This window comes from Ctenopharyngodon idella, chromosome 17 (genome assembly GCF_019924925.1).
Source record: "Ctenopharyngodon idella isolate HZGC_01 chromosome 17, HZGC01, whole genome shotgun sequence".
NCBI lineage: Eukaryota > Metazoa > Chordata > Actinopteri > Cypriniformes > Xenocyprididae > Ctenopharyngodon > Ctenopharyngodon idella.
In genome coordinates this window covers 35531079-35556317 of record NC_067236.1, presented here as the reverse complement: position 1 = coordinate 35556317, position 25239 = coordinate 35531079, and the positions used below count along the sequence as shown (strand labels likewise).

Sequence of the window (25239 nt, the reverse complement as noted above, 5' to 3'; positions counted from 1 at the left end):
TCACTGTCTGTTCCTGTCAGTTCCTGGACTCCATTTCCCATAATCCTCCTTGCCAATCACATGCACACTCCACACCAATCACCAGCTGCCACATACAGCTTAGCACACTACCTGGACTATAAAGGACTCACACACACACCACCTCATTGCGAAGTCTTGATTTGCCCCGGTGATCACTACTGAGCGTTTTCTTGTGGACTGTTACCTTGCTATCGATTGGACTGTTTATCATTTGTGAACCTCTGCCGCCTGCCTTGAACCTTGCCTGTTTCCTGGATTACGTTTGTCTGCTGCCTGCCCTGAACTCTGCCTGTTGTAAGTTTCTGTTTGTCTGCCGCCTGCCTCGACCCAAGCCTGTCCCTGTTTCCGCTACTGTCTTGCCCTTGTCTGCCTTGTGCTTTGTTGTCACAATAAAGAAACTGCAAATGGATCCTCACGCTGTCAGCCCTTCATTACACCTACAGTAAATGTTGTATTGTCTTATATACGTTTTATTTTACCGGTTCTGGAATCCAACTATTCAACCATCTGAGGTAACATAGTTAGCCTACTTTATTGAGTATTTCCATTTTATGCAACTTTACACATTTATTAATAGTAAATTAATAATTAATAAATTTAAGATCATCATGTTTGCAGCGAACAATATATTTCAGACCTAGTGGAGTAATAGTAACAATATCTAGGTCTGAATTGAAATATATATATATATATATATATAGTACGTTTTAATGGATCACGCTACAAACATAATGATGCATTAAGAATATCCTTATAATGCATTATAAACACAGGCTTCATAAAAAGTGTTACTGAAAAATGTATTTGGGTGATTCTCACATCAGTGTGTTGATAGGAGAGCTATAGATGTCATATCAATTATTCTTATTCACTATTATAAATCTGTAGTAGAATTTGATGTCAGAGTTTCAGTATCTGAATATTGTGTTCAGGGGGTAAAAAGAAGAAGAATATGATTTCAGAGGAAACTGACTTTATTGATCTTTAAATTGATTCATTTTCTTCTCATTGTCTCTCTCACCTTATCATCACACTGTTAGTTTGAATGTGATCTTGAGAAATTCCTTGTTGATCTGATCTGAGAGAGTGAAGAGTGTGTCATTGTTCTCTACAGGTTGAGGGATTGTGGTGTCACAGATGAAGGTTGTGCTGCTCTGGCTTCAGCTCTGAGATCAAACCCCTCACACCTGAGACAACTGAATCTGTCTAGGAATAAACTAGGAGACTCGGGAGTGAAGATGATTTCTGCTGTACTGGAGAATCCTCACTGTAAACTGGAGGAACTGTGGTAAGATCATACGCGACTCTCACATGAAACTGTGTCACTGTGAATTTTGAAATTTCAATAATTCATAAAGTAACATTAAAATGGAATAGAATTCAGGGAAAACTATTATTACATTCATTCATTCAAATTACCATTCATCAATTTAAAGGGTTAGTTCACTCAAAAATGATTTTTTTTTCAACCTGTTAGCCAGTTAGTCATGATTAAAATAAAGTTTGTGTAATATATGTGTGTGTACGGTGTATATTTGTTTTGTATTTATACATATACATGTATATATTTAGGGACAATATAAAAATATAAAAATCAACTAGATAAAACAGTTTGTAGACAAACTTTAATTTGGCTTGAAAAAGCTGGTCCAGAAAGTTTGAAGAAGTTTTAAAAGTTTGTAGTTTGAAGCTTTTCAGTTTGAAATAATTTAAGTTTTAGAATTGTAGTTTTAACCCATTTGTGCCCAAATTTTTCTGAATGATTTCATGCATATATTCCTATTAATAGTGTCCTATGTGAACATGTTCTGCATTTATTTTCCCCAGGTTTTTGTTTTTTTTCTTAAAAAATGTATTTGAATGTGCAGCAACTATAGTTGCCGGTGGGCAAATATGTTGTATGCACCCCTCAATGTAAACTTTGAATAGGAGGATAACATTTATGCATCTAACTCAAAATAACTGCTTTCAACAGATCAACAGATCAAAGTTGAAGAACATTTGATGTGAACACAAAAAAGCTGCATTTAGCTTATAATCTCTTGACTATGAAAACACATCAAACAACAAATCCGTTTGTCTTAAAGTGGTGGAACATAATGCAGAACAAAGTGCAGCCATTAAGTTGCTCCAACAGAGCATTGTGAATCAAAAAGTTAAATTACATTGTTCATTAGAAAAAATTACTCCTATATGTGATCCTGGAGCACAAAACCAGTAAGAAGTCGCACGGGTATATTTGTAGCAATAGCCAACAATACATTGTATGAGTCAAAATTACAGATTTTTCTTTTATGGCAAAAATCATTAGGATATTAAGATCATGTTCCATGAAGATATTTTGTAAATTTTCTACCGTAAATGTATAAAAAATTATTTTTGTGAATGGATATACATTGTTAAGGACTTCATTTGGACAACTTTAAAGGCAATTTTCTCAATATTTTGATTTTTTTTCACCTTAAGATTCCAAATTTTCAAATAGTTGTGTCTTGGCCAAATGTCCTATCCTAACAAACCATACATCAATGGAAAGCTTATATATATTCAGCTTTCAGATGATGTATAAATCTCAATTTCAAAAAAATTGACCCTTATGACTGGTTTTGTAGTCCAGGGTCACATAAAACAAACAAACAAAAAATAAGTAAATCAAAAAAAAAAAAAAAAATAACAATATATATCAATATAAAATATTATGAAGGCAAAATGCACTAAACAAGACCAATAACCTTGATTTATTAACTCATTAAACACAGTATACTCCATTTCCCCATGATATATGTACTTGCAAGTCATTTGCCCACCGGCAACTATAGTTGCCGCTTGGACTTTTGACTAAGTATACAAAAAACTGTAGATCTATTGTAAGATTTGTTTTGTTTGGATGATTCTAGAGACCCTCATGATTATGTAGATATATATATGTCAACAAAAAATACTTCATATTAACATGAAAATTACTTTTCTTTGGGAGGGTTTGCCTTCAATATGCTTCCTAGAAGTATGGGTAGGAAGTTGACAGCCTCATGTGACAGGAAGGAAGTCAATACCTTTTTTTTGTTCTTGAAATCCTGTATTTGGTTGTTTTCTTGCATGTCATTGAGACATAAAACATGGAAAACATCTAGAAAAGGACTTACAAAAGGAAAATGACAACTATACTCTGCGGCAACTATAGTTGCCGGTGGGCTAAAATGGGTTAAAAGCTAGATAGATAGATGGATAGATAGATAGATAGATAGATAGATAGATAGATAGATAGATAGATAGATAGATAGATTAAATGAGTTTGAATGAGTTTAAATGGCTTAGAAATAGGAATGGCAGTTTAATTGAGTCTGTGTGTTTGAATTTGAATTTTGACAGCTGGACGGAATGTTCAGATCAGCCAAGGCAGTTCAATGAAAGTCAATGGGATTTTTCCAAGATTTAATCAGCATTTTTAGGAAAACCGTAAGTCTGATCAGTCTGAAAAGATAAGGCAACTTGAGTCAGCTTGAACAGTCTAGGAGGAGTAGCATTTAGACATTTTAGTCTAAGAAGAAGAAGAAGAATAATCTTAAATAGAAGATCAGTGAGTGGGCTTTTTCAAGCCAACTTAATAAATATTTATATATAATTTAAATTATATAAATATATACATGTAAATATTTCTTCAATATATACATGTATGTGTTTATAAACAAAATAAATATACACAGTACACACACATATATTACATAAACTTTTATTTTGGATGTGATTAATCGTTGAACAGCTCTAGATAAACCATATATTATTGCAATCATGTGTTTATTGTCTCCAAACCGTTTCTCTCTGCATGTTATAGTGATCTCTGGATCTCTGATCATTGTTTATGTTAAGAGATTTCCTGGAATGTCACATGATATGGCTGTACTTCTAGTCTCACTCTTGGGGCTCTATCATACACCCGGCGCAACGCAGGAGTTTGTTGCTAGTTTCAGCCTGATGCAGTCTGTGTGACGTCTACGTCACGTCTGCGCCTTAAATTGAATGGAATAAATAGCAGAATAAAAACTAAGACTTTGAGTGAGACGTTCACTGAGATGAGTGCATGTAGCAAAGTTATATTAAAGAGCCATTCGGAACGACATAGACATGAACACATAAACTTCATCTCTAGAGCTGCTCTGAGAGTCACTTCATGAGCATTTTACCGTTTAATTTGAGAAAAAACTATTGTCATATCATATACACACATAAACTTCAAGATCACAGCAACCCGTCAAAATAAAAGTTCGGTTTAACTTGTAACAGAAACAGAGCCATGTTACTATTACTATGTACTATGTAGTCTACTATTGTATTACTATTGTACGGTATTAAATATTTCTTAATGACAATGTAATACTACTACTAGTACAATAATTATTAAGACTTTAGTTTTGAAGTATGGGGAGAGCAGGGACGAAAGTAGCCTACCATTTTTCACAAAAATGTAATTTTGAAAGATAATGTTTTAGACAGCGATATATTTTTGCTGTGGTCAGTAACTCACAGGTGTGGTCTATCAATACCAGGTGGTATTTTGTACAAATGTAGAACGGCTTCAGTATAATTTCACTTTGAACATAAATTGCACATTGTTACTTTCAACCCCGTCAGTTGGGACGAAAGTAACACACAGGTGGGTCAAAAGTAACAACAACACAAGCTAGATTTTTTGTGTTAGTCTTGTTTTTATTAAATATATCTGACTATGACCTTGTTAATATGTAACTGCAAACATATTTGGTCCTTTATCTTTGCAAAAAAACATTTTCATTTAAAATTGAGAATTTCAGTTTCATCAAATGTTTCAAAAGTAACCCGACAGAACAAACTTGAATTGTTTAGAATATTTTTTTTGTCAATGTCAATTTATTTTATAAAACATTTTTTTCAACAGTATGAACAATATGAAAACTAAATTAAATTAGCATAATATAAATTCTCAACATAGTGTAACAGTCATGTTTCCAATCCAGCTGTTTTTATGCATAAATTCAAAATATAAATTCATAAAAACATCTGAATGGAAACACTGAAAATTCATAGGTGGATGTGGAAAAGCTAAGGTATGGCTAAAAACTAAATGTGACTATGGTAAATGTAAACAGATTGAGTGAATAAATGGTGACATACAGAAATCAGCAACAGATATGTCCAGAAACGCCCTCTCATGAACATCTGGCTGAATCAGACCTCTGTCTGTCTTTCTGACCCTCACTCTTGGCATATTCTGCTAGTATAATATGACATAAACATGTTTTAATAAATGCTGCACCGCAGAGAAAGCCACCACATTAGCAGAGGGACAAAAGAAACAAGTGTTACTTTCATCCCAACAGGAACTCCTGACATTTAAACGCGATTTACTTTCATACTGAAAAGTTCTGAGAAGGCAAACTTCAGGATGTTACAGCACTAAATAACCTGTAGATTGATCATTATTGTGACACATGAAACTTGTAATTAGAAAAAAAATGTACCGCTTCAGCAGTTTATTTACCGTATTCGAAAACTGCTTTCCGGTCCTAACCGCGGGAAACAATGATGAAATCACATGATGTTTGGCAGCTCCGTCAAGGGTTGCGTGCTGAACGTGTCTTAACTTGGAACGCAAATGTAGTCAGAGCTCTGAGAAAATTGCTTTGTTACTTTCGTCCCGCGTTACTTTCGTCCCGGTTCTCCTCTAATAATCACACAATTTTACAGTAACCCTCTAGCGGCAGTTGCACTGAACTTTGAAATTGGCCGTGAAGCAACCGTTACCCTCGCCATGGTAAACTGAACGATTTTAATGAATGTAACGTTAATGCATGTATGAATATATCCACACAAAGCAAATGAGCCTCAATACATCTAAAATAAAAACATAGTAGATTTTGTAGAGCTAATCAATGTAAAAATGTATTTAATAATTATAAAAAAAAAATTCTGACATAATTATTAATAATAACTGCCATTTTACAGAAATAGTGTTTACAGAATAATGCTAAAGTGTTAAAATATAGAGAATGAGGAGTTACGTCATGATGTTTTCACTCCGCATTGCATTTTGGGAAGGCGCCATTTTCTCTAAATGACGCTGCTCGGCGGTGTTATTTAGTCTCTCCTGATAGAGCCCCTTTCCTTTCACCTTCTCCTTCTCCATTTCTTTCCAAGAAACTGCAGCGTCTCGCAAAAATGCAAACAAATATCACGCTATCTCTCTCTGTCTCACTGTCAAAGTAACCATGGCAACGGATAGCGTATCCTTCTAATATGGCGACGCCTTCCCGAAATGCAACGCGAGTGAAAACGCTGTGACGCCAGAGATTGTATATTATAGGGAGATGAGAGGGTCTGTATCTCTTACCATTGGAGAAAGCGTAACGGCTAACTTAATCACGTGCGGCACCTCCATATAGTGGACTTCAATGGCCTCCAAACGGTTGAAGGTCAAAATTACAGTTTCAGTGCAGCTTCAAAGCGTTTTACGTAATCCCAGACATGGAATAAGGGTCTTATCTAGAGAAACCTTCAGTCATTTTCTAAAAATTTTTTACAATTTGACACATTTTAACCATAAATGCTCATCTATCTGAATCGTATCGCATCGCATCGGTAGCTGCTTCACATGTATCTTAAATGTATCGCATCGGCCTCAGTTGTGGAGATGCACATCCCTAGTGCCTAACAACTGAACCCTCTGAGCGTCCCTTACGCTCGCACACTTATTTTGTAATGTGTATGCTTACTATTGAGGGCTGCTCATTCAAGTTTAGATGAGGTAGATATGTTCTTACAACCATTTACAATATTTTACAATACCATAACGTAAACTTTTGTCAATAATGTACAACATTAGTCATATCAGCATAAGCAATCACTTAGCATAAACGTGCACTATAGTATGCATTTAGTACATTGATTGTGAACCACTAGAATAAGCGCTGCGTGAGCAGGTAGAACACGCAACAGCGCCACATTTGACTCTGAAACATGCGGAGCATACGTGAAATTATAGCCTTTTGAAATTGAATCACATCAGGTATCGCGATCTATGTTTTCCCATCCACAAAATGTGGGAAGCACTGAAAGAGCTTAAAAATGAAACTTAGCTTTGCTTTGTGAAGACGTTGAGATTTATGGAGGGTGAAATACTATGGAATCCCAAGTCTGCCAAAATTAAAAATAAATGAATAAATATACAAAGAAATGTAAAAAAAAAACAAAAAAAACAAAGCAAAAATAAATATATAAATAAATATACAAAGAAAAGCAAAAAACAAAAATAAGTAATTATTTATACATTTATTTCCTTATGTATATATTTTTTTTCCACATTTTTTATTTTATTTATACATTTATTCATTTTGAATAACCACATTTATAATCCACATTTATTTACTTATTTATTTATTTCCATATTTGTTCATTTCCACATTTATTCATTTCTACATTTCTTTATTTCTACATTTCTTTATTTTTACATTTATATATTTTTACATTTCTTTGTCCGTAGGGTAATGAGGAGGGCGTGGTTTACCTCAGACATAGCAGTCGAGCTCAGAGTAGGCGAGAGCGAAGCGTTGAGGCCACAGTGACACCTTGTGGTGTGCCCGAAATACAAGCACTAGCCTATTGACGTTGATACTGGGATGATTTGGATATGGCCAAAATCTTATATCACGGGTTAAGTAATATCACCCTAACTGTAGGCTACTGTGTGACATGGATAGGCTACTCTTTATTCTGGACATGGCCGTAGAACATCGTCTGGTCTGGATTTGTAAAATGTCCTGCGCTGGCAAACATGAACAGCAACATCTTCAGCAGATCTGATAACTCTGAAATGGAAGCGCTTGTTATTTCCCATTATTAATCATTTGAATGAATGGGTTTGTGTTTGATTGAGACTCGGACACCGGTCAGAACACGGAAAGGAACCAGCACACATAGGCTACAGTGAAGTCGACGCAAGCATATTGATCAATGCATTTGAAACGAGACCACATTCACTTCACATTCATATTTCCTACTTTTACATGCACGACATGTGACAAACGCTTAAAATACTACTCGACTCGTTTCACTTGAGAATGGCATCTCGATGGCCGTTTATGAGCGCTATTTATTCATATTAAACATTTAACATTTTAAAGTTAAACATTTCAAATACTTACAGTCTCCGTGCTCACAGCGTCACAGACATTAATATTTTAACGATTTATAAAAGATGAATCACTGTCTGGCCATCTGGGATGTTGGTTATGATTATAATTGTTAGGTAGTCACGCGGCAGCACTTCCGGGTCCAAACACTCTATCTCATACCAGAAAGAAAACAACAAACGGTGCTACACACACGATGTGGTGAAATACTACCAAAAAATTATAATCATAACCTCCATACCAAAATCCCAGATGGCCAGACAGTGATTCATCTTTTATAAATCATTTAAATATAAATGTCTGTGATGTTGTGAGCACGGAGACTGTAAGTATTTTAAATTTTTAAAATGTTAAATGTTTAATATGAATAAATAGCGCTCATAAACGGCCGTCAATGGTATTCTCAAGTGAAATGAGTCGAGGCTTGGACCCAGAAACGGCGTTCCTTACGTCACGACTTAACAAGCGGATAGTCTTTGGTAGGGCACTAACTAAGGGGCACCATCCCACCCTCTATGGGCACCATCAACACCCCACCCACCCCCAGAAAGAGATTTCAACAAAAGGGGCAACTGAAGTTCAGCATAGGGGACTCATTTGACCAGTGGCTGCCCTGAGCAATTCTGTTACTTTCTTCTTCTTTATTTCTACTGTACATTCTATAAAGTAAAGACTCATTCACTTTTAGATAGTCTGTTGGGATGTTTCCAAGAATGCACACATTCAACACTCAACCAAAAATGTAGAATGGCTTACATGTAAGAGCTCTACTGTTACTGCAGTAAAAGGAAACTGAATTATAAAAACAATGGATTTCATATTTTCTGCAGGTAGAAAGTAATGCAGTTTTCATAATGCCATCAGCTGTTAGTATTTTGACAGTCATTGTGCTTTGATTGACTATCCCCCGGTTTCACAGACAAGGCTTAAGCTAGTTCTAGACTAAAATGCATGTTTGAGCTGTTTTAACTGAAAGCAGCTCACACTGACATATTTTAAAATAAGTCAGTGCCATTGTTTAGTCTCAAGATGCACACCAGTAATGTTTTTTTCTGGTGTACGTTTATAAAAGCTACTGAAATATCATAATTGAACTAAGATTTAATCCTGGCTTAGGCTAAGCTCTGTCTGTGAAACCGGCCTCTACGTTCATGTTGGGTAGAAAACTAGTGCTGGTGTTTGACAGAACGACTCTTTTGAATCAGGTTTGCTGTGTTTTGATAGAGTTAGTGTGTGTAGAAAAAGGTTTTTAGCATTTTGAAATGTAGAGTTTGTGTTTATTTAACAAATTATGGTTTTGGGCAGAAAATTAACAGTTTGGCCAATTGTGTGATGTAGGTGTTGCTGTGTTAAGAGTTTAGAAAAAGTACTTTAAGTATTGGTAAACGCTTGTTAGAAATTGTAAAAAACTGTAAAACTACTGATATCTATACAATTTGTTTATATGTATATTCAAACATAAAATTATGCCAAAGTATTTTACTTAGAATTTCTTATAAATAAAAACATTTTATAAATAAAACACCCCAGTCCCCCCCATAGATAGATAGATAGTTTGTTAGTTAGTCAGATAGTTAGTTAATGAGTTTGAATCAGTTTGAATGGCTTATAAATAGTACACAGAATGGCAGCTTCATTGAGTCTAATGGGCTTCAGAGTGTTTAGATTTGAATTTGACAGTTGGAGGTTGATGAAATGTTCAGATTTTCAATGTAAGTCTATGGGAGTTTTTCTGAGTTTTGATCAGCATTTTTAGGAAAACCATAAGTCGGATCAGTCTGAAAAGATATAGCACACTAAGTCAGAACAGTCTGAAGGTCTGAGCCGAGTTTGGTGGTTGTAGCTTTAAAGCTCTAGGAGGAGATGCAGTCTAAAATGTGGCTCAGAAGAAGAAGTTTATATAGATCAGTAAAAGGCTTTTTCAAGCCAACTTAATAAAACACCCCAATCCCCCCATACCCTGCTCTCTCCACTACACCAATGCCCTCCACCCATCTCTTCTCCTCTCCTCCTTTCTTCATCCTCCTCTCTCCTCATATGATCTCCCTCTATCTGTTCCACTCTTCCTTCTCATTACACCCCTTCCTCTACCCACAGCACCACCTTTACACTTTCACCTCTTTATTTTCCCCTTCTCTTGCTTATTCTTATTCTTTTCTTGCTCTATGTAAACTTTCCCTTTCATACTTTCCCTGTCACATTATGCAATAGTGATAAATGTGTAAACAGACAGAAAAACTGAATCTCCTGTGTTGTGTGTATTATTAACCAAACAGTTATCATTTTGGGGCCAATTGAAAACATATCAAGTGCATTTGATAATATGACACATTCAAGAGTTTTGTTTATTGTGTTTGGACAGATGGTACATAAATGTTTGTGAACTGTGTAAAGCCAATAAAAAAGCTGTGATCGTGTTTTGAGAAAATGATTCGCATGATTTGCAATTTATGTGAAATGAATGAAAACGTAAAATCTGTTTTGGACAATTATAAAGTGCTCAGATCACTGTGTTAACTGATTTGAGAACAGTGATCCGAGTTTGGAGAAATGTGAAACACAGCAACACCTACATCACACAGTTCGCTAAATAGTTCATTTTCTGCCCAAAACCATATTTTGTTAAATAAATACAAACTCTACATTTCAAAACGCTAAAAACCTTTTTCTACACACACTAACTCTATCAAAACACAGCAAACCTGATTCAAAAGAGTCGTTCTGTCAAACACCAGCACTAGTTTTCTACCCAACATGAACATATAGTCAATCAAAGCACAATGACTGTCAAAATACTAACAGCTGATGGCATTATGAAAACTGCATTACTTGTCATGTTTCAGTTCTACCTGCAGAAAATATGAAATCCATTGTTTTTATAATTCAGTTTCCTTTTACTGCAGTAACAGTAGAGCTCTTACATGTAAGCCATTCTACATTTTTGGTTGAGTGTTGAATGTGTGCATTCTTGGAAACATCCCAACAGACTATCTAAAGGCATCTTTACACAGAAAAAGCGCCACAGAAACCAACTCTGAAGCGGCATAAAATCACAAAAATCTGCATTTACACAGACTGTTTAATGCTTCTCTGAAGCGGCATAAATGCATTTACACAGGAATTAAAATCGCGGGAAACAATGCTTTGAACATAACTATTTTAAAACTACAGTTTTAACAAAATTAATTTAAAAATAATGAAATAAACAATGAAATAAAACTCAAAATTAAAAAATACGAAATTTTAAATTAATTTCTCTCACGCTTTGATGTTTGTCATAATTCTGTGGTACTGATAGTTATTTTCTATTTCTTAATAAAAATTGTTACAGTTGGAACAAATGCTACAAAGAAATTATCCATTATTACACCGGGTAGATCACCACAGGATTAAAAGAGGTCGAACATTTTTTTTTTTTTTTTTTTTTTCCAAAGAGCCAGAAACAACAAATGATGCTAGCGTTTGCGTGGCAGGACAGCAGATGTCACCAGACAGTCGTGTGTGGGTGAAATATTGTCCTCAAGGAGATGATTTTTGGAATATAATATAACAATGCACAATCACAGTGACGCCAATTGTGTTAAGCATTTACCTCATCTGAGAGAAATGTGCAGCGCATTGATCTGTTCATAGGAAAATTACAAACGGCGAAAGCCAATTGATGACACATGACGATTCTCTGCTGTTATTGTGGTGGTTTGCTTCATGATGTGAGTACAGGACTCTTTTACTTCACTGCCCCTTGTTGGTAGACATGTTTTTTTTTAATTTGCCCTATATGTTTCGTCTCCTGCTTCTTGAATCTCGCGCCGCCTGAGCTGACTGGAATGCTTTTGGTTGTCATGACAATGATGTAGTTTAGGCGGCTATATTTTGCGTTCATTTACACTGAACCAGAACAGTATCAGAGTCGCCTTTGATACTAGGGCCTGAGGTGGGCCAGACCCGGCGTATTTTAGGTCTGCTTCAATGCGGCATTGCGTCTTTACACTGATTTCTGAGCAGACACAGACCCGCTTTAGAGCAGCCTTAAATCGGCTGTGTAAAGATGCCTTAAAAGTGAATGAGTCTTTACTTTATAGAATGTACAGTAGAGATAAAGAAGAAGAAAGTAACAGAATTGCTCAGGGCAGCCACTGGTCAAATGAGTCCCCTATGCTGAACTTCAGTTGCCCCTTTTGTTGAAATCTCTTTCTGGGGGTGGGTGGGGTGTTGATGGTGCCCATAGAGGGTGGGATGGTGCCCATTGGTAGTTAGTGCCCTACACAGACCACATATTCAGCGTATATGGAACAGTGGTAGAGGAATCGGTGTAGTAAAAGCTTTACATCAAGCTTTACATGAATTTAAATGAAATTGCTGCCATTGATCAACAACAAAGAAGTTTTTTTCCCGCCACAGAATAAATAAGTATAAAAAGTAATTGTGACACAAATAAAAACAAAATTCTAGGAATTGTGATATAAAAACTATATGAATTGAGAGAAAAAAAGTAAGAATTGTGAGATAAAAAGTCACAATTGCCTTTTTATTTTCTATTCATGGCAGAAATAAGCTTTCATAGGTTCATCATGTGTAAAAGAGGAAAACTATAGAGATGCACAATCCAGCACACAATCTTACTCCTCTCCCCTAACTCTTCTTCTCCCTTGTCCTGATCCAACTCTTCTCCTCCTTCATCTATTCCTCTCCCTCACCCAGACATTTTTTCTCTCTCTGCTCCTCTGTGTTGTTCTTCATCCACACTGAACAATGAGTCTGTGTCTATTTTACTGTATGTCCATGTAATGAAAGAGCTTCAACATCTGACTATTCCTCCAACTGAGATTAGAATCTGCTATTTCTCAATATTTCTCAATATCTGCTAATTATAAATGCTTATCAATTGTTTCAGTATTTGTTTTCTAGATTTTTTCAATACTTTTGAGCTGCTGTTGGTACAGAAGTAGGTTTTATACTATATTTAAAGATTGTAACATTGGGTCTTCATTTCTGACATGCTGTGTTTAAGCATTTGTAAATAAGATCAGAAAGAAATTTAAGCCTTTTAGAAACGTGTTAATTGACTGCATTTTGTGTGAAAACGACATGAATTATGGTAAGGTCACAACAGACGGATGTTGTGCTAATTGTGTTTAGAGTTTTGAAAATGTGATACAGATTGGAGAAAAGTGTGTTAGAAATTGAAAAAAAAAAAAAAAACATGAATAGAAGAACATGAAGAACAAGAATTCATCCTTAATGACCATCACATCCATCTTTTTTCTGTGATCATCTTTCCATATTATTTAATGTGATAATTTGTTAACAATTTCTTATATTCAGTTTTTATATTAGCTTTCCCTCTCACTCAAACACACACACACACACACACACACACACACACACACACACAGACAAACGTAGTAAAACTCATATCAAACATGGGGATTTGTGCTTTTGTTTTGGTTTCTTTTTAATAATGAAGTCTCTGTTGATCTGATCTGAGAGAGTGAAGAGTGTGTCATTGTTCTCTACAGGTTGGAGTATTGTGGTGTCACAGATGAAGGTTGTGCTGCTCTGGCTTCAGCTCTGAGATCAAACCCCTCACACCTGAGACAACTGTATCTGTCTGGGAATAATCTAGGAGACTCGGGAGTGAAGATGATTTCTGCTGGACTGGAGAATCCTCACTGTAAACTGGAGGAACTGAGGTAAGATCATACGCGACTCTCACATGAAACTGTGTCACTGTGAATTTTGCAATTTCAATAATTCATAAAGTAACATTAAAATGGAATAGAATTCAGGGAAAACTATTATTACATTCATTCATTCAAATTACCATTCATCAATTTAAAGGGTTAGTTCACTCAAAAATGATTTTTTTTTTCAACCTGTTAGCCAGTTAGTCATGATTAAAATAAAGTTTGTGTAATATATGTGTGTGTACGGTGTATATTTGTTTTGTATTTATACATATACATGTATATATTTAGGGACAATATAAAAATATAAAAATCAACTAGATAAAACAGTTTGTAGACAAACTTTAATTTGGCTTGAAAAAGCCGGTCCAGAAAGTTTGAAGAAGTTTTAAAAGTTTGTAGTTTGAAGCTTTTCAGTTTGAAATAATTTAAGTTTTAGAATTGTAGTTTTAACCCATTTGTGCCCAAATTTTTCTGAATGATTTCATGCATATATTCCTATTAATAGTGTCCTATGTGAACATGTTCTGCATTTATTTTCCCCAGGTTTTTGTTTTTTTTCTTAAAAAATGTATTTGAATGTGCAGCAACTATAGTTGCCGGTGGGCAAATATGTTGTATGCACCCCTCAATGTAAACTTTGAATAGGAGGATAACATTTATGCATCTAACTCAAAATAACTGCTTTCAACAGATCAACAGATCAAAGTTGAAGAACATTTGATGTGAACACAAAAAAGCTGCATTTAGCTTATAATCTCTTGAATATGAAAACACATCAAACAACAAATCCGTTTGTCTTAAAGTGGTGGAACATAATGCAGAACAAAGTGCAGCCATTAAGTTGCTCCAACAGAGCATTGTGAATCAAAAAGTTAAATTACATTGTTCATTAGAAAAAATTACTCCTATATGTGATCCTGGAGCACAAAACCAGTAAGAAGTCGCACGGGTATATTTGTAGCAATAGCCAACAATACATTGTATGAGTCAAAATTACAGATTTTTCTTTTATGGCAAAAATAATTAGGATATTAAGTAAAGATCATGTTCCATGAAGATATTTTGTAAATTTTCTACCGTAAATGTATAAAAAATTATTTTTGTGAATGGATATACATTGTTAAGGACTTCATTTGGACAACTTTAAAGGCAATTTTCTTAATATTTTGATTTTTTTTCACCTTAAGATTCCAAATTTTCAAATAGTTGTGTCTTGGCCAAATGTCCTATCCTAACAAACCATACATCAATGGAAAGCTTATATATATTCAGCTTTCAGATGATGTATAAATCTCAATTTCAAAAAAATTGACCCTTATGACTGGTTTTGTAGTCCAGGGTCACATAAAACAAACAAACAAAAAATAAGTAAATCAAAAAAAAAAAAAAAAAATAACAATATATATCAATATAAAATATTATGAAGGCAAAATGCACTAAACAAGACCAATAACCTTGATTTATTAACTCATTAAACACAGTATACTCCATTTCCCCATGATATATGTACTTGCAAGTCATTTGCCCACCGGCAACTATAGTTGCCGCTTGGACTTTTGACTAAGTATACAAAAAACTGTAGATCTATTGTAAGATTTGTTTTGTTTGGATGATTCTAGAGACCCTCATGATTATGTAGATATATATATATGTCAACAAAAAATACTTCATATTAACATGAAAATTACTTTTCTTTGGGAGGGTTTGCCTTCAGTATGCTTCCTGGAAGTATGGGTAGGAAGTTGACAGCCTCATGTGACAGGAAGGAAGTCAATACCTTTTTTTTGTTCTTGAAATCCTGTATTTGGTTGTTTTCTTGCATGTCATTGAGACATAAAACATGGAAAACATCTAGAAAAGTACTTACAAAAGGAAAATGACAACTATACTCTGCGGCAACTATAGTTGCCGGTGGGCTAAAATGGGTTAAAAGCTAGATAGATAGATGGATAGATAGATAGATAGATAGATAGATAGATAGATAGATAGATAGATAGATAGATAGATAGATAGATAGATAGATTAAATGAGTTTGAATGAGTTTAAATGGCTTAGAAACAGGAATGGCAGTTTAATTGAGTCTGTGTGTTTGAATTTGAATTTTGACAGTTGGACGGAATGTTCAGATCAGCCAAGGCAGTTCAATGAAAGTCAATGGGATTTTTCCAAGATTTAATCAGCATTTTTAGGAAAACCGTAAGTCTGATCAGTCTGAAAAGATAAGGCAACTCGAGTCAGCTTGAACAGTCTAGGAGGAGTAGCATTTAGACATTTTAGTCTAAGAAGAAGAATAATAATAATCTTAAATAGAAGATCAGTGAGTGGGCTTTTTCAAGCCAACTTAATAAATATTTATATATAATTTAAATTATATAAATATATACATGTAAATATTTCTTCAATATATACATGTATGTGTTTATAAACAAAATAAATATACACAGTACACACACATATATTACATAAACTTTTATTTTGGATGTGATTAATCGTTGAACAGCTCTAGATAAACCATATATTATTGCAATCATGTGTTTATTGTCTCCAAACCGTTTCTCTCTGCATGTTATAGTGATCTCTGGATCTCTGATCATTGTTTATGTTAAGAGATTTCCTGGAATGTCACATGATATGGCTGTACTTCTAGTCTCACTCTTGGGGCTCTATCATACACCCGGCGCAACGCAGGAGTTTGTTGCTAGTTTCAGCCTGATGCAGTCTGTGAAAGAAATTAAAATTTAAAATTTTAAAATTGAGAATTTCAGTTTCATCAAATGTTTCAAAAGTTCAGCTTCGTCAAGGGTTGCGTACTTACGGTATCTGTTGCTATGGTAACCTCGACTGCAGCCCGAGATAAAGACCAACAGAGAGAGAGAGAGCAGAATAATTTAATAAATAAATTACAGCGCAGTTTTATGGGAAGAAATGGAGGAGAAGGTGAAAGGAAAGGGGCTCTATCAGGAGAGACTAAATAACAGCGCCGAGCAGCGTCATTTAGAGAAAATGCTTGACATTAACAGCATCGAGCCGTACGACCTGCCAGCTACAGAACTGATGAAATGATGCTTATTTGATGCTTATTATTGTAAAAATAATAATATTTTCGCCTACTGAGTCATAGACTGGTTAGTGATGTCAAGCAGTTTCTCTAAATAATCCTGCTTGCTAATAACTTAAACTTAAAAATGTGCTTCTAATTGCTTAAAGGGTCTGAACTCTTGCATTGTGTAGGCACTGATACCATATAAACCAGGTAATTGACGATGTCAGAGTATGTGACAGGTGGTGCTTCTGGGTCTTTCATCAGTTCACACACATACACACACACACACACACACACACACACACACGTAGTAAAACTCATATCAAACATGGGGATTTGTGCTTTTGTTTTGGTTTCTTTTTAATAATGAAGTCTCTGTTGATCTGATCTGAGAGAGTGAAGAGTGTGTCATTGTTCTCTACAGGTTGGAGGATTGTGGTGTCACAGATGAAGGTTGTGCTGCTCTGGCTTCAGCTCTGAGATCAAACCCCTCACACCTGAGAAAACTGAATCTGTCTGTGAATAATCTAGGAGACTCGGGAGTGAAGCTGCTCTCTGATCTGAAGGATGATCCACATTATAAACTGCAGACACTAAGGTAACAATAGGTTTTAACAATTTTCATCATCATATTTTCATATAAAGTTTAAATGGCTGTTTTACTCACTAGAAATAAAAGGAAACTGTACCAGGTTCAGTAACAGCACATGTGTGTGAATATTGTGTCTGAGATCATCAGATAATGAGTCTTAAATTCAGCTTCAGTTTCTGTAGGTCTCTGAACTTTAAACTGTGTTAAATTGAGTTTAATTCTGCTCATAGTGTTGTGACTGATTGTGAAAATAATATTAATATTATTTCCAGCTTTTACCCTTTAACTGTGTCTGTGTGTTTGATAATCTGAGGTTTGGGTTTGTAGCAACTCATAATGTAATAACTGCACATAATGTAATAAGTATTATATTATTATTGTAATAAAATGTTCATAATGTAACAATTTTCTCAAAATGTAATGAAATCTTGAGCTTTTTTTACATTATGAAAAAAATTATTACATTATAAACTCACCGAAAACATTGTCATATTGTCATAATTGTAACAGCTTTTAAAACATAAAATCACTTTATCTGCTTCAGCCAATCACAGCACAGAGTACAAGTTTAGCAAACATTTCTTCACTTTAATACAAGTTACAGCAAAACAAATCCTGAATGTACATCAGAGGACATGTTGAAAAATACAGTATAACTTACAATCATGTACAGTGGTTATAAAGAGTCGACACACCTCTGTTAAAACAGTTTGGGTCTGTGATGTAAAAAAGAAATAACATTTTGTAAAGTGACTTTGAGCATCAGATAGAAGCTATATTATCATGTGTGAGAATGAATTGATATATCTTATCTAGTTAGTGCTAAGTTTTCTTAGGAAAAGATGTGACAGACGTAATGTTTCATACTGCATATGTGACTGTTTGTGTTTTATTTTAGCACATGACAGTCTGATCTCCTCATGATCATCTGATGGTGAATAAGGATCCACTACAGAGACTCACAGTCAACAGAATCAACAGACTGAAGATACAGTGACTTCACTGTTATAAATTAAGACTTCATTTAGATTTCAACGATCCTCTGACAGACCTGATGAGGTGGCAGTGAAGCACCTTTTATTTCAGAGCAGCAAATTACAGTTTCTCATTCATTGATTAGCAATTTTATTTGTATAAATGCACTGTATAAATTCAAAAAGGTTGGAGTTTTGTTACAGAGAAAATATAGAGCCTGAATATATTTGTGTTTGTGTTTTACCAGCAGAGGGAGACAAAGACAAATGAAAGATTAATTTTTCATGATTATGGAGAGAGAGAGAAAAAAACAGTTCAATCTCACTTTTGGAATACAAACAATAGTTGTGTTATAGTTATACTTGTATTACATTTGTATTAATGTATTTAGTATGTCTTTTTTTAAATAATAAATGGTGGTAGCATTCATTAAAGCGTTGACTCATAGGCACAATATGTGGGATTATTGGATTAAAATATGATATCCAAAAACCACTAGAACAGTGTTATATATTTTGTTGACTTGTGTACTTACATTATCCCAGATGTTTCCAAGAATGTTTAAATCCAGAGAAATAAGCAATTTTAACCAGGACACGGACCGTGTCCGTGCGATCGCCTGTCAATTGCGTCATACCCGCGTTACCCTCGATTTCCGGTTTTATTTTGTAGAAACCATGGAAACACCGAAGACGCTTTAATATATTATGTGTTTTATTAGACAATGGAACAACTGTTTGGATACATTCATTGACAGAAAACTAATTGTTGTTATATAGCTCAACACATTTAGTTTTATTGTTTAACTCTATTTTCCTCGATTTTCCGCAAGTTTGTAATCATGCCTCAGAGACAGCACTGTTTTGTGAAGTAGCTAACATAGCATAATCTGATGCAGCTTTATTATTAGTAGCAGTAATACGGCATTTTCTCCATCATACAGTAAGTTTTAAAATGAATTGCATGCCATTTATCATCAACACAAGCCACCCAGCATTTATTATGATATTCATATATCGATCTATCTTACTGCAGTGTGTAACAGTGTCTCACAGCAGCCAGAGTAACGTTATAACATCATGTTCAACACTTTGAAATGTGTCTAATATGATAAACAGCGCTGTGTTACCTCATACTCATGACCGGAAGAAGCGGAAGCAGCGACTGCAGCATAATAAAATCTCGTGAAACTGAAATTGAATTCAACTTAAAATTCTGAAATTTGAACCATGCGCAGCGAGACAAATATATCGATAATATATATTTTTCTTTTGGAAAAGTCATACTGATTTAATTGAAGTAAAACAGATGGCATATTTAAGACTAGGTTGCAATTCATTTGTGACATTTCATACCAAAAGAAAGATGAACAGGGACATTGAAAAAATAAAAACACAATAGACTCTCTTTCACTATTACAATAATAACATTTGTAATCTATATCAAAGACTATAGATATAGAAAGACGGTTCACTCAGTTATGAATGGGAGAAACTGCAACACAATATGGCGGAATACATAAAAGTAAAGTTGCGTCCCAAATGAAGCACTATACACTACGCACTTATGCAGGATGTACTCATCCATGTAGTGCGTAAATTGTATAAGGTTATTTTGTCATTTAACATCGATGTCTGATACCCCTCCCCCTCCGCTACGTAATTAAAGCTGCGACAGTTGAGTGCATGAAGTGTCCAACATTCCACACTTCGTTTTTTCCGATAATTTAGTGCATCATCCGGGTATTTAAAGTAAAAGAGCCAATCGCTGATTGATAAAGCCTTTGCGTCACAGCAGCTGCCGTTAGAAGCTCCGGTTCCCATAGAAAACCAACCCTGCATCCCAATGTGCATACTATCCACCCTACATAGTATTGAACAGTAATATTACATAGTATTTAGGATGATAGTATGCACATTGAGATGCAGGCCAAGACTCGCGCTTATGACTGCACATGCGCATTGCCTCGTCTAGCCTGAAAAATAAGCTTTTCTAACACTATTTGAGCAAAAGAAACAACATTTATGGGACAGTTCATGTCAGATTTTGTTGCGGATTTGAAATATATAATTTAATTTTGAGTTTGCCAAGCAGTTTTTGAGATTTCAGGATTCCCCCATTTAAATAGATAAGACAGTTTTTCGAATACTATGAATTCGGACATACTACTCTGTTTGCAATTTTTTTTCCGCGTACTATATAGTAGAGAAGTATTCGGTTTCAGACACAGCGTTGGTCTTGGATGCCCGAAATAGCTGCCCGGAGATCGTTGCAAATATGGCCGCCGAGTGAACAGACTTTCCTTGAAAGGGACTTTGTCTATATCCAGATGAAAAAGCTCTAATGTGTTTTTCACAGGATATATTCTGTCAACAATTTTAAATGATACTTCTTTAGTTTTATTTGTTAAACAATACAGACTAAGAAATGATGTTCCCATACAGAAACATATTAACCCAAACAAATTTTGATGGAGGAGAAGAGATATTAACAAAGAGAGATCTAATCGACTGGTTATGCACTTAAAATTAAATCAAACTGATCTAAAAACAAAAGTTTGGAGACCTTCTTCCTACAGTGTTACACCATTTCTGAACAGAGATAGTATTTTCACAGACAGAATTCATGACAATACAATATTCTTTCTATTAAATATGACACTTAAATTCAAGACATTCATTAATACTCAAAGTTGACCATTAGAATTCAACAGCCGACCAACTTATAATATATCTGTCATGTTTTGAGTTTATACATTCATGTTTTTGATCTCTTTTGTCTGTTTCTTTGTTAATCTTCTAGGTTGTTCATTAGTTCTGTCACCTGCTTGTTTGTCACCATGGTTACTGATTGATTTGAGTATTCTGCTCAGGTGTGTCTTGTTAATTTGCTCTCTTGTTTTCCATGTATACAAGCCCTCAGTTTCAGTTTGCTGCTTGTCCGTCTTGTTTAATCGGTTCAGTTATTACAGGTGCTGGTCATATAATTAGAATATCATCAAAAAGTTGATTTATTTCACTAATTCCATTCAAAAAGTGAAACTTGTATATTATATTCATTCATTACACACAGACTGATATATTTCAAATGTTTATTTCTTTTAATTTTGATGATTATAACTGACAACTAAGGAAAATCCCAAATTCAGTATCTCAGAAAATTAGAATATTACTAATGACCAATACAAAGAAAGTATTTTTAGAAATCTTGGCCAACTGAAAAGTATGAACATGAAAAGTATGAGCATGTACAGCACTCATTACTTAGTTGGGGCTCCTTTTGCCTAAATTACTGCAGCAATGCGGCGTGGCATGGAGTCGATCAGTCTGTGGCACTGCTCAGGTGTTATTAGAGCCCAGGTTGCTCTGATAGTGGCCTTCAGCTCTTCTGCATTGTTGGGTCTGGCATATCGCATCTTCCTCTTCACAATACCCCATAGATTTTCTATGGGGTTAAGGTCAGGTGAGTTTGCTGGCCAATTAAGAACAGGGATACCATGGTCCTTAAACCAGGTACTGGTAGCTTTGGCACTGTGTGCAGGTGCCAAGTCCTGTTGGAAAATGAAATCTGCATCTCCATAAAGTTGGTCAGCAGCAGGAAGCATGAAGTGCTCTAAAACTTCCTGGTATACGGCTACGTTGACCTTGGACCTCAGAAAACACAGTGGACCAACACCAGCAGATGACATGGCACCCCAAACCATCACTGACTGTGGAAACTTTACACTGGACCTCAAGCAATGTGGATTGTGTGCCTCTCCTCTCTTCCTCCAGACTCTGGGACCTTGATTTCCAAAGGAAATGCAAAATTTACTTTCATCAGAGAACATAACTTTGGACCACTCAGCAGCAGTCCAGTCCTTTTTGTCTTTAGCCCAGGCGAGACGCTTCTGACGCTGTCTGTTGTTCAAGAGTGGCTTGACACGACAGCTGAAACCCATGTCTTGCATACGTCTGTGCGTAGTGGTTCTTGAAGCACTGACTCCAGCTGCAGTCCACTCTTTGTGAATCTCCCCCACATTTTTGAATGGGTTTTGTTTCACAATCCTCTCCAGGGTGCGGTTATCCCTATTGCTTGTACACTTTTTTCTACCACATCTTTTCCTTCCCTTCGCCTCTCTATTAATGTGCTTGGACACAGAGCTCTGTGAACAGCCAGCCTCTTTTGCAATGACCTTTTGTGTCTTGCCCTCCTTGTGCAAGGTGTCAATGGTCGTCTTTTGGACAACTGTCAAGTCAGCAGTCTTCCCCATGATTGTGTAGCCTACAGAACTAGACTGAGAGACCATTTAAAGGCCTTTGCAGGTGTTTTGAGTTAATTAGCTGATTAGAGTGTGGCACCAGGTGTCTTCAAAGTTGAACCTTTTCACAATATTCTAATTTTCTGAGATACTGAATTTGGGATTTTCCTTAGTTGTCAGTTATAATCATCAAAATTAAAAGAAATAAACATTTGAAATATATCAGTCTGTGTGTAATGAATGAATATAATATACAAGTTTCACTTTTTGAATGGAATTAGTGAAATAAATCAACTTTTTGATGATATTCTAATTATATGACCAGCACCTGTATATTCACCTGTGTTTCTCTAGTCTTCTGTTCAACTTCAGCGCTGCCAATTTAACAATTTTGTCACTAGTTTTAACAACTTCCCCACCCCTTCTGAGACTTTTTTCAAAAGCCTAGTAACAAATCTAGCAACTTCTTGGACAAACCTTAACTAGATTATGTGGCTCGCCCACTGATTTATATTTATATTAATATAGATCAGTGAACTCGCCTGTATGAAGTCATCTAGCGACCAGTTTTAACTACTTTCAGCTGAAAGAAATTGGCAACACTGCTTCTGTTTGTGGATTGAAATAAAACTTCTGTGGATCTAAAGCCCTGCTTCCAGCGAGTGTTTCTATTATACAGCGTGACAATATCAGACTCAAACCAATGTTTAAAAAAAAATAGATTTTTTGGTGTGTGATATTATTATTCCAGTTAAAAAAGGAGTGCAGAAAAAAAAAAAAAAAAAAAAAAAAAAAAAAAAAAAAATCAAACACCGTGTCAAAAGGACTTGGCTATGAAAATTATACAAACTAAGAGGTATTTTGTTAACATCTACATCTAAGAAAAGATTGATAGCACCAAGTTGTTAAAATAAATGGTTAGGGAAAATATTCCACATAGAACTATTATTTTTAATAATAAAGGAAAAAAATAAAGAAATTAAAAGTGCTATTCAAGGTTGTGAAATCCACAACATTCAAACCACCCTGATCATGTGGATTGCATAATATATTTCTTTAAATAATGAGGTTTGTTTTTCCCAACAAAATCAAATAACTTGACAAACTCTTTGGTAAATATCTTCGGTACAAATAGAGCTTGGGAGATTTATGATTAATCTTCAGATTTGGACAATAAGACACGAGCATAAATGGACAAATCTCTCTGCAACCAAGGGTTCAGCTCTTTAGTTTGTGATTTTCTTGATGACTGGTTTCTTGACAGGTTTAATACGGTTCTCAAACAGCTCTCTCCCCATCTCAGGATTTCTCCGCTGGTCCAACATACCATAGGTGACATCAGCAGTGGATCCCTCCAGCACCAGAAACAGATCTTTTCCTCATGGAAATGCAGAGGGTTACAACAGAGTCTGATGGTTGATGTGACCACGGCCCAGCGGTTTTCTAAAGATGTTGATATTCAGAGGCTTCTTCTTGATGTGGAGTTTACAAGGAGTTCGAGGGAGATGAAGCTGCCTGAGGACCCAGAGTCAATGAGAGCTTGCGCTGAAACAGATGATAGATGAGAAGTTATAATAACATCAGTTCTGGTTAAATCATAGGTGGTGGTAGTTGAATTGTACTCACCGCTGGCTGTGGTGGACGATCAGGACATGATGGTAACAAGTGTCCTTCCTCCCCACAGTATAAACAGAGACAGTTGTGAATTTGTCTCTGATGTTTCGCTTTAGACAGATGGATGATAGTGTCTACTGCATGGGTTCTGGTGCTGGAGATGTGACAGGTGGTGAGGAGGACAGGTGTGAGTGAGCGGTTTGATCCAGCAAACAGGCATTGAAGCATTGGGAAATGAGGATTAAATGTTGGATATAACTGTGGTTGCATCTCGGAGAATAGTGAACATTTGAGAAGGAGCCCGCTGCACTCATCCGCCTCACCCGAGTATGTCGCGGGTCGGGCCGTGGGATGGGCAGAGACAGACAATGAAGGTGAGGTGACTGATGGTCTGAGTGTTTGTCTGACTGCTTGTACCCGATCAGTGAACGGATCAGGAGTTGGACTCTGGACATCACTAGCTTCTGTTCCTCGTTGCATTGTTTGGTCTGGTCTTCTGTCACAATAACAGAAGGAGAAGACCCAGATAACGGTATCTTTATTCACAGGAAGTTCAATGAAGCAGTGTGGTAAACAGGCGAGTATGGAATTCAAAGTAGCAGCATTCACAGATCTTTCTTTGTTGCAGGTTCAGACTGGTATGCGGTGCAGATGAAGTATTGCCAGGATATGAAGATGGACTGAAGGTAGGTAAGTTTCCAAGGTGAGTAGTCAGGCAAGTCTTTCAATTGGCATAGATGAGACCAGACAAAGGTGCATGTGTGAAGTGGCTGTATATATACACGAGTCCTAATGAGCATGAGCAGGTGCATGTGATTAGAATTCGGGTGATAATGATCTAGTGGGCGGAGCTGACAGGTCTGGTGCTGTGGATGACACTGAGACTGTGTGGAGGTGGAGGT

The 25239-nt window shown here is 35.7% G+C and overlaps 1 protein-coding gene across 7 annotated transcripts in view; it reads left to right on the top strand.

Moving 5' to 3' along the window:
- Positions 1-25239, top strand: part of LOC127499176 (protein NLRC5-like) — a 784214-nt gene that overhangs the window by 29062 nt on the left and 729913 nt on the right. The window contains exons 9-10 of one of the 7 annotated variants that reach the window (XM_051869360.1): positions 1136-1309; positions 13703-13876. The exons of the other annotated variants lie outside the window; for them this stretch is intronic. Coding sequence (XP_051725320.1) covers positions 1136-1309; positions 13703-13876 — 348 coding nt within the window. The remainder of the gene's footprint in view (positions 1-1135; positions 1310-13702; positions 13877-25239) is intronic. 7 annotated transcript variants of the gene reach the window in all.